The following is an 11,148-nucleotide window of genomic DNA, read 5'->3' as shown; positions in this document are numbered from 1 at the left end:
TTTGGGGTTTTTTTTTCCACACTACGGAAGTTACTACTAGTTATTTATATCTGAGCCGATTGCACACAGAAATAGTTTTGGGTTTTTTTTCCACACTACGGAAGTTACTACTAGTTATTTATATCTGAGCCGATTGCACACAGAAATAGTTTTGGGTTTTTTCTGTTATTTCCAAAACACTTTCCCTTTTCTTCATACATCAAACCAAACTGAAATTATTTTTTAAAAAACCACACCACATTTTTTTGTAAAAATAGGACGGAATATAGAAAGGAAATCCGCTACATTTGTCCATTAGCAGAAAGGGATTTTTATATGCACCATTCCACAGACAGGATAGCACATACCACGGCCTTTGATATACCAATCGTGGTGCACCGGCTTGAGCAAGAAACCGACACGCGCATCAGTCGAGCGCTTTACCTTTGAGCTACGTCCCGCCCTTTATTTAAAAACACCTGACCACATTTTACACTATAGACAGGGCAGGACATTTATAAGGCTACCCACTCCACTCCCCCAGTCAAAGCGTACAATTATGTGTGTAACAGTAAAAATCAATAGAGAATTATCATTGATGGCACGTCCTGAGATAAAGCATACAGGCCGCAGGGACCAATTAGGAAACGGAAACGGAAATAATTAATACCACTCCATTGTTATGGTATACTCTGTGTATTCCACCTTAGAGAGAAGAGACCTAAATTAATACTTATTAGAGATCATAAATTCTGTTGATTCACATAATTTGTTCCTAATGTTTATGGCAGATTGTGCATATAAAAGATCCCTTGCTACTAATGGAAAACAATGGTGGCGGCTTTCCTCTCTAAGACTATATGTCAAATTACCAAATATTTGACATCCAATAGCCGATGATTAATAAATCAATGCGTTCCAATGGTGTCGTTAAACAAAACAAACTTTCTTCTTCTTTTTTCTTTTTTTCTTTTTTTGTTTGTTTTGTTTATGGCAGACTGCTAGCTTACCGTTATTAGACGAGAATTTAGGTCAAGGGTCCTTATTATAGTCAAATAATTAATTGTGGTTAAGGTAGGGATTCTACGACGCCGACACAGTAGCTGGCAAACATTTGGTTCTCCAGTTTCCCCGTTCAGTTATACAGACCTTTTTCTAGGCGCCGTGTAAAACAACCACGGTTAGAAGTCATTCAGTCTCTTTTAACCTGACTGGTCAAATGTAATCTCGACCTTGACAACATATTATTAATTTGTCTAGAAATAGTATCCATCGGAAATAGATGTTTTTGTGGTCAGTGTCGGTGAATAGAGATTCCGTGCAGAAGTTGATTAAATCACAGGAGATGCCAGCGCTCCGATAGCCTGTGATTCAGTCATTTTAATTTATTTTCATGCTTATGTCCATTTAAAGTTCAAGCACGCTGCCCTGGACTCTGTCCAGAACAATGTGTTAGTGCCACTTAGTGGTTAGTGACAGAGAAGTTTGTGTAGTGGTCTTGCACCTACCCACAGAGTCGTTGAAACCCGCTTTTGTCTTGGTGGGAGCCAGTATCAGGTTTCATAGCGTAATTCCCCCACCTAGGCCAATGCACGTTGTGTGTGTGTGTGTGTATGTGTTGTTGTGTTGGTGTTGTTATTGTTATAACTAGTTATATTTTCCCCCTTAACCAGTGTACACATACAATGGTTGCAATAAATATTGTCATAAGCGTACAAAACAGGGGGACAGGGGGACAACTGCCTCTTAGTGCTGAAGCAAAACCTCAAATTCGGGCAAAAACTATCGAGATATTCGGGGGAAACGTGCAAACGTGAGACCTTTTTACCATGTATTTCCATCATTCTGCCCTCGAAATTAAAAATACGTAGTGAGTCGTTTCAAACTCTCTATAACTGTGTGGTAGAAATGCTAATATGAATAACTGTTGTTATACAGATTCGGGCATTTTCTTTTTATTCGGGCAAGAGCCAACCTGTCCCCCACCTCCCATGTACGCCTATAAATATTGTCTTATATTGTCTTGTCTTGTCTTGTGTGTGTGTGAGAGAGAGAGAGAGAGAGAGAGAGAGAGAGAGAGAGAGAGAGAGAGAGAGAGAGAGAGAGAGAGAGAGAGAGAGAGAGAGAGAGAGAGAGAGAGAGATATGATTGTACTAATAGTCATATATTTTGTCTCCACAGATGTGATCTTAGATTCGACGACATTCGGTAACCTCAACTGGGATTCGTTCATGGCTACGAGTAAACAGACTGGCGTAAGTAGGTTCACTTTGGTACCAGTCGAACACTGATTGTGACGTTTACCTCGGATACATTCGTGTATTCGTGTATCTGTGTCAAGGTTTTGTAGAAACATCTGTTGGATTCTTTTGTACAAAATTTCGTCTTTTTGATAGTGCCAGGAATGGGGCCCTGATAACACTACGTTACAGTCATATTATAAAATATGAATAATATTGATATATATATATATATATCATATACTAATTATAGCATATTACAACAGTACTAATATACATGGATATGCATGTATTAATGCATAAACATTTTATAAATGGGGTCCTTGACATTATCATATTTGTTTCTGGGGTAATGAACTTGTTTTTTTAAAAAAAAAGAAAAAAAAGAAGTTTTTATATATACAGACATAGGTGAGAAATAGGTGTATGTGTACAACAATACAGTTATGTGTACGGAAATACGTCTTTGAGTATAGAAATGAAACGTATAGAAAATACACACATGAGCTGTCTGTGAGTTGATGGTTAGTGGTTAGTGAGAGAAAACAGGGCGTGGTGGTCTTACTGCACACCTATCCACTGAGTTAAAACTCGCTCTGGGTGGGAGCCAGTACCAGGATGCGAACCCAGTACCTATTAGCATTATACCTGCCTTTAATAGACGCATGGGGCGAGACTCAGTCCACTGGTAAAGCGTTCGAGTGATCCGTGGTCGGTCTGGGATCGATCCCTGTTGAGAGGCACATTGGACTATTTCTCGTACTACCCAGTGATCCACAACAGGAGTAACTAAAGATATAAAGATTCCCTTGCTGGTAGTAGGAAAGAGTAAGCCATTGTGTTTGCGGCAGCAGGTTTTCTCTCAATATCTGTGTGGTCCTTAACCATTTGTCCTACGTCATATAACCGTAAATAAAATGTGTTGAGTGCGACGTTAAATAAAACATTTCATCCTTCCTTCCTAAACATTTCATTTTAACTTATTTCCGTGCTTATATCCAATTAAGGTTCAAGCACGCTGTCCTGGGTACACACCTCAGGTATCTGGGCTGTCTGGTTAGTTGTTAGTTTGTCAGTGGTTAGTGAGAGAGAAGAGGGTGTAGAGGTCTTACACACACCCATTGAGTCGTTAAAACTCGCTCTGGGTGGGAGTCGGTACCGGACTGCGAACCCTGTACCTACTAGCCTGTAGTCCGATGGGTTAACCACGACACCACCTAAACAGACACATGACCCAACTATTTTTCAGTGGCAAGAAGATCTACACAAGCAAAACCGGAAACTGATCAGTTTTTACAGTATCTGTGACGTCAACAGGAAGGGAGCCAATAGCTGGGTGACGACGCCAGGCGTTCCGACCAATGGGAGCGCTCATCTCTGGCTGGAGTTGCAGTACACCATCAAGCCGTGCAGTGACGTAGTTCCGGTCTGTCAGCTGGGCGTGTACTACCACGAGTTGGAACGCCCCTCGGTCGTTCCCGTGCCCCTACACGCGCCGTGGAAGGAACTGCTAACGCTGACAAACAACGTCACTGTGACAGGTGAGGGATCTTCCAGGAGGCAGCATTATTACGGGGAATTCAATACTAAAATCATTTTTTGTTTAATTGTTTGATTGGGGTTTCTGTTTCTGTTTTGTTTTGTTTTATTTGAGGGTTTTGGATTTTTTTTTATTGATTTTTTTTGTCTGGGGTTTCTTGTTATTTGTGTATGTGCTTTTTCAAGGGGGGGGGGGGTATATATGTGTATCTATTGGTGTATGGCGTGTATGTGTGTGTATGTGTGTGTGTGTGTACACGCGTGTAGGCATATGTGTGTGCGCGCGTGTGTACGTGCGTGTGTGTTTGTGTGTGTGTTCTTTGTATGCATGCCTGTGTGTCCGCTAAATACAGCCGTGACCACGCATTCTATAAAGTTGCCGCCAACACTGAAGTGAAACCAATCCTGTAACGTTTAAGATCGTTGTTAACTTGTGCATGTTCTAAAGCAGAATTCAGAAAACTATTAACTATTGTCTATTTATTTCTACAAATACCACAGCTACGTGTGTACGTGTATTAACTAGTGTCTATTTATTTCTACAGATACCACAGCTACGTCTGTATGTGTATTAACTATTGTCTAATTATTTCTACAGATGCCACAGCTACGTGTGTATGTGTATTATCTATTTATTTCTACAAATGTCACAGCTACGTGTGTATGTTTATTAACTATTGTCTAATTATTTCTACAGATACCACAGCTACGTGTGTATGTGTATTAACTATTGTATGTTTATTTCTACAGATACCACAGCTACGTGTGTATGTGTATTAACTATTGTCTAATTATTTTTACAGATACCATAGCTACGTGTGTGTGTGTATTAACTATTGTCTAATTATTTCTACAGATACCACAGCTACGTGTGTATGTGTATTAACTATTGTCTATTTATTTCTACAGATACCACAGCTACGTGTGTGTGTGTATTAACTATTGTCAATTTATTTTTAGAGATACCACGATTACGCGTGTATGTGTATTAACTATTGTATGTTTATCTCTATAGATACCACAACTGCGTGTTTATGTATATTAACTAGTGTATATATATCTCTACAGATACCACAGCTGTGTGTGTATGTGTATTAACTATTGTTTATTTCCACAGACACCACAGTTACGCGTGTATGTGTATTACCTATTGTCTATTTCTTTCCACAGATACCAAAGCTACGTTAGTGATTAACGAGATATCGACAATTATTTCTTTAAAAACGAAAAAACCCTACCTATCGGTGGGATTTCAAGACAACGGATCGTGCACCAAGCTGATGTCGGTCCGAATCTTCACCCGGTTCTGCTCTAACACCACGAAGGCCTTTGCAACATTCCGTCAAACGTTCGCCTTGCTGGACGACCAGGTTATTATCGGGCAATGCGTTCCCAATTCGGAACTCGCGTTCGATCCTAAAAGTACATGCACCCGAGATGGAGACTGGGAGAGGACTACAGGAGGTTGTAAGTGTCGAGACGGATACACTGCCGTGGAAGACACAGAATGTATAAGTAAGTTGCTTTAACTACTTTCCAGTCGGACTAAAATTAGATCTTACTGTATGTTCCGGCAGTCAGACGATCTGAGCAAAATCTATAAGGAAGGGAACTCTTTTTACGTACCAATATCCCGAAGGTTCAGGCACGCCCAACCCGGACTTAGTCTCTGGGAACACGAGTGACCAATTCCGGGGCAGGAGGTCTATATGTTATCTGTGTCCACGTCCCGTGCTTATAACACTTTTAGAGTTTAGACTCAAGACTACTAATGTCTGAGACTTTAACTCTTTCAAGTCTAGGTTATTCTATTATACTCTAGATGTAAGGTCAAAGAAGGGTCACGGGATTGCAAGGGTTAATCCCATGGTAACTCTGTACAAATTGTATAATACATGTGACGTCATTGAAATCTTGAGTCTAGACTAATGTTTTATAAGCATGAGCCCAGCTGATCTTACCGTGTGTTCTGGTTCGTTGGGACAGCTGATCTGAGCAAAACCAACGTTATCTTTCTGACCTTTCATCGAGAATGAAAGATCACTATAGAAAGTGTTGCTGGGGTCCCCGTCCTTATGAACAAGTCGTTTTAATACGGAAACGTTGTATTAGAGGTGTTCTGTCTAGTTAGATGGTTATTGTAAATAAAAGTCTGTCTTTTTCTACTTTAATGTCTGTCTGTCTGCCTGTCTTTGTATTTCTTTTTCTATTTTAATGTCTGTCTGTCTGCCTGTCTTTGTATTTCTTTTTCTACCTCTGCCCCCATTCCTTCCCCCTCCTATTGCTTTCGCTCTTTTGTTGCTAAATAATTTCCAGGCTACACTAGTGATATCATTCACAATGACAATCATCACATGATTTTTTTTATGACAGAAATACACTGTGTTAATATTTATATTCTAGTGGCAGTCTTCCTACAAACGGATGTGGAACCATGTAACTTTGACAAGATTAGTCGTCATCTGTTAACAAAGCACTAGACAGTTAATCATGGCCGCATACCCTCAGAAGTGTATCATATCTTGTTTTAAAATCAGTCTTGTGCACAAATACTATATTGAATAATTATGCTAATGGCAGATTTAGGGAGGGGGTGCAACGTTTTCAAAGGGCACCTCCAGTATTGAGGGAAGGGGTGTAACGTTTAAACGTTTAACGTTAAAAGAACCGACCGGATATAGCAACTGATAAAGTCGTAATATTTGTCTTGTCAAACGGCCGTTCTCGTACGAGGAACTCGTATCGTGTGGCGTCGCCTTTATCTTATGCATTGTCTATATTTATTACCCCAGCAGGCATTCATAACGGGGAAAATAAAAATCATAATTTCTCACTGAGAAATTATCATGCATTGGTTTAACATACACTACTATATATATTTTTCTTCTTCTTTTTTTCTTTTTTTTAACAGAATATATAGAACTTTGGGTTTTGAAAATTATCTGTGAACCGAAAATAAAATACAAAGTTAAAGCAATACCCAGAACAGTAAAGTAGTTTACGTCGTTTCTATATATACTCTTCAAAAGAAGAAACGCAAAACCACATTGTCGTAACATTTGGAGAATTGATTTAATTATTGAATGGTGAGTCCGATAATTACCAAATGTTGCAGGATTGTTCACAATTCACTCTAGTCCATTGTGAGTAAGTGATAGGACACACCACCAAGGTCAAGGTCATCTGGAGTTAATACCGGGTGTGGCCTCCGCGTGTGTTGACAACTGCCTGGCACCGCCTGCCCATTGAAGCAACCAGAGTACGGATGACGTCCCGGGGGATGGTGGCCCACTCGGCCTGCAAGGCTGCTGCCAGCTCGGGCAGGGTCTGGGGCTGTGGTTGTCGCTGTCGGAGGCGTCGGTCCAACTCGTCCCATAGATGCTCAATTGGGTTCAAATCCGGTGATATCGATGGCCAAGGAAGGACATTAATGTTGTTGTTCTGTAGGAAAACCCTTGTGAGACGTGCTGTGTGAGGCCTGGCGTTGTCATGTTGGAACACTGCGTTGGCGTTGGCCATAACTGGAACGATGTGTGGCCGGAGGATCTGGTCAATGTAGCCCTGTGCATTCAGGTTGCCCTGCACGTGGACCAGGTCAGTTCTGCCAGTGTGTGAGATGGCTGCCCACACCATGACACTACCCCCGCCGAATCTGTCCACTTCCTGCACGCAGTTTGCCGCATAACGTTCACCACGACGCCTATACACGCGACATCTTCCATCATGACGTCGGAGCAGAAATCGGGACTCGTCACTGAACCACACCTGTCTCCATCGCAGTTGAGGCCATTGTCGATGAATCTGGCACCACTGCAGTCGGAGTCGACGGTGTTGTGGTGTTAAGATGACACCTCGAACTGGACGTCTGGCACGAATTCCTACCTCACGTAGGCGGTTCCGTACGGTCTGGTCGGATATCCTGCGCAAACCTGGTATTGCTGCGGCTGTGGAGGTGGCAGTAGTCAATCGTTCCCGAAGGTGGTGTACCCGGATGTAGGGGTCCTGCCCGGGGGTAGTGACCCGTGGTCGTCCGGATCTAGGGAGGTCACGTGTTGATCCATGTTGCTGGTAACGGTCCCACAGTCTGGAGATGGTGCTTGGGGACACATGGAATGCCCTGGCAACGGCCGTTCTGGATTCGCCTGCGTCTAGTCGGCCGATGGCATTGTTTCTCTGCGGTTCAGTGAGACGTGGCATGTCCAGGATTGTCAACTGTCGGCCAGATACAGAGGCCAGGCAAGCGAACACCCTGCACTTTTATACTGTCGGTGTTCATGTTGCACGTGCAGACAACGCACGTGCAGTGGTGACATGGTTTGCACGTGGCTGCGTTTTTGCGAATATTCACATTTTGGAACTTTATTGTACAGTAGCTGCGTTTTATCGAATGTAACCGTGGGAATGTGTTTGGGACATGCAATGACCTTATATTCACAAAGCATGAACCGGTAGGAAACATAAAATCGGAGTTATAACCCATTTGTACCCTTTTGCGTTTCTTTTTTTGAAGAGTATACATGGACGTGTAGCCGATGAAGGCTATATCGAAAATAAAGGCTTTTTTCTCTTTTTTTTCTGGTTTTTTTTTTTTTTTTAAACCAAATAGCTGGGGTAATAAATAGAATAACAAATTCGGTACCAGTAATATAACAATTTATGTCCCTCGTGAAATAATTTCACATACATTTGATAATAACTGGTAACTCGTTTATTATCCTGTTTGTCAATCTTTCACAGAATTAGACAGCTAACCAAATTATACGTTCCCCACTTAAAACCAATGATGCGTTGTATTAATCTACTAAACAGTGGATATTTTGGGGCACTTCCAATTTTTGCAATCTGATTAAAATTAGCTCTACTGGTATACCAGTAGATCTAACAGCATTGCGTGGACAACCATGTCAAGGTGACATTTCGTCTACAAATAATAATTTAAATATCGACTAACCACACTTCGCCTTTTATAACTTTATTCGGGACAGTGTTTTCAAATTCTTTTCAAATCACTGGCATCATTTTGCAAGTAAGATTTTGATTGGTCGAATGAAAGGTCAACTGGACATGAGCTCCAACGGGGTGCTGTTAGATCCACAGGTATTAGTAATTAACCAGTGGAGCTAATTTTAATTAGATTGCAATTTTTGGTACACACCTCTTCCTCCCCCCTTCCCGCATCCTCCTCTTGGATCCGCGTCTGCGTTGGTTGAATTTTAAAAAACAAATTACTAAAAGGCGACATTTAATTATCTCTGTAATAAAAAAATCTCTGATTACAGGTACGTCGAAATGTTCACAGGTAAAATCTGGCACGTCTCTTCTTCTGCTGGTGCTGGTGCTGATGACGTACACAAGAGCCATCTGGTGAGGCAAGAAAGATAAGCCGAGCGTGAGTCCAGACTGTCTTCACTATGCAGGCCAAATCATCAGGTCACGGCAGCTCTTGCTGTTTCAAGTTTATCTTCAGGAAAATAATTTTGTCACCCATTAAAGCAGGGCTTGAAATTACGAATGTCTTACCTACGGCAATTTTCTAAGGTTTTTGCCGTAGACAAAATGCTCAACTACGGCAATGTTGGCCTGCCAACAACAAGTTTAAGCCAATAACAAATAAACATAAAATTGAAAAAATTGCCTCTCGTAAAACTTCTGAGCTTTCGAAATTCACATCTCAATTACGTCAGTTGCCGTCGGTTACGTCGTTAATTTCGAGCCCTGCTGAAGACACGTCAATTTTACCTTGCAATATATTTCTAATATTATATTATGTTAGTGTAGCTTAATGCTAATAGGATAGGGTCCGTTATTACATTAGCGTCTATCCACAGCAGGCTAGCTACTATGAAGCTGTGAGAAATTAGGATTTTGAGATTTTAAGTTATATCAAGAACAACATTAAAAATCGAAAGAAAAAAATGGCGACGACACTCGTGTGTGGTTAATAACAAAAACACACGAGTTCATTAAAGCTGGTCTATTTTTAGTTAAAAAAAACAAACAACAAAAACATTACGTGGTGCCATAAATAGCAACATATCGTCAACGTTGGTTGCTACAAATATAAAATTACACATATTATTATCTTGCCTATGGTAGAGTACCATTCGAGTCTACTGTTTCAAAATGTACAAATTGTGGAAAGAGCGGTTATTAAAATCGAGGTCGGTGTTTATAAAACTTTTAAGGGGGTCTGGTCGGATACCTGTCTCCAAGGCAGCTGTTAAAAGCAGGGGATTAAAATAACCAGGGGGTGGGGTGGTAGTAAACAGAAATTACGACCTTTTCTCCAGCTGAACTAAACGGCATTTAAAAAAAACTGATCTCAAGGCAAAAGCCCCACACACACACCTATCTTCTCGGATACGGCCCTGTAAAGACCATTCCAAATTAAAACCGACAGGCAACGATGTTCCCAGTTTTCATTTTTACTGTTATATTTATATCAGATGTCATTTTGAATGTTCTGTTAATTTAACTTTCTTTCTAATGTAGATTGTTTAAAATTATTAAATTTTGCATAATGTATTTTGCTTGCTGTTGAATATATATTTTTATGATCCTTAATGTTGTTATAGATTTAAAAAAAACAAAACAAAACAAAACAAACCATTTGATTTCTCTTTTGATTTCAAAGGTTTTAAAAAGTAATATCTATTTGTTATTATATATAGACCCTTGACGTTATGTTATCGTACATTTACCGGCATCGATGGTGTAGTGGTTGAACCACCGGAGTCAAGACTGGTAGGTACATGGTTCGGATCCTGATATCGGCTCCAACCCAGAGCGAGTTTTTAACGACTCAACGAGCGAGTGTAAGACCACTACACCGACTATTATTTCACTAACCACTAACAACTAACCATAACTAAACACTAATAACTTACAACTAACGACTAACCACTAGCCCACTGCTCTGGGTAGACATCCCAGATAGCCGAGTTGTCTGTCCAGGACAGCGTGCTTGCACCTTAATTGGATATAAGCACGAAAATAAGTTGAAATGAATTAATGAATGTTATCGTAATTTGCTAAATAAGAAGAAGATTTATTAATTTGGTGATGATTGTAAAGATTAAAATGTGTGTTAATTAATATACATTGTTAACATGACGCTTATGCAGGGTTGTTAGTGGTCGTGTTTTCTACCATAGCGGACTTACAAAGAAAAATGGCAGCACCATTTCTTTTTTTCATTATTATTATTATTATTATTTTAAAGAGTTTTAATCCAAACTGGCAGTGTAACTCTTATTCTAGGTTACACGAGTAACGAAAGTTATCGCTACCTTTTAAGGTTCCAATGTACCAAATGAATTCTTATTGCCGATAATGTCAACGTGTCAACACAGCCAGCCAGTACACCAACAAAACGTGTTACGCTTTAAAC

General features: G+C 40.4%; 1 protein-coding gene across 1 annotated transcript in view; it reads left to right on the top strand.

Moving 5' to 3' along the window:
- LOC121386845 (ephrin type-B receptor 1-like) overlaps positions 1 to 10,558 on the top strand; it is a 28,791-nt gene extending 18,233 nt beyond the window's left edge. Inside the window, exons 2-5 of the mRNA XM_041517863.1 lie at positions 2,161 to 2,234; positions 3,469 to 3,760; positions 4,929 to 5,273; positions 9,038 to 10,558. Of these exons, the coding sequence (XP_041373797.1) occupies positions 2,161 to 2,234; positions 3,469 to 3,760; positions 4,929 to 5,273; positions 9,038 to 9,126 (800 nt within the window). The 3' untranslated portion in view covers positions 9,127 to 10,558. The remainder of the gene's footprint in view (positions 1 to 2,160; positions 2,235 to 3,468; positions 3,761 to 4,928; positions 5,274 to 9,037) is intronic.
- The last annotated feature ends 590 nt before the right edge of the window (positions 10,559 to 11,148 follow it).

Source organism: Gigantopelta aegis, chromosome 12 (assembly GCF_016097555.1).
Source record: "Gigantopelta aegis isolate Gae_Host chromosome 12, Gae_host_genome, whole genome shotgun sequence".
NCBI classification, from domain to species: Eukaryota; Metazoa; Mollusca; class Gastropoda; order Neomphalida; family Peltospiridae; genus Gigantopelta; species Gigantopelta aegis.
The sequence above is the reverse complement of the archived record's forward strand: the minus strand, read 5'-3'. Positions and strand labels throughout refer to the sequence as shown.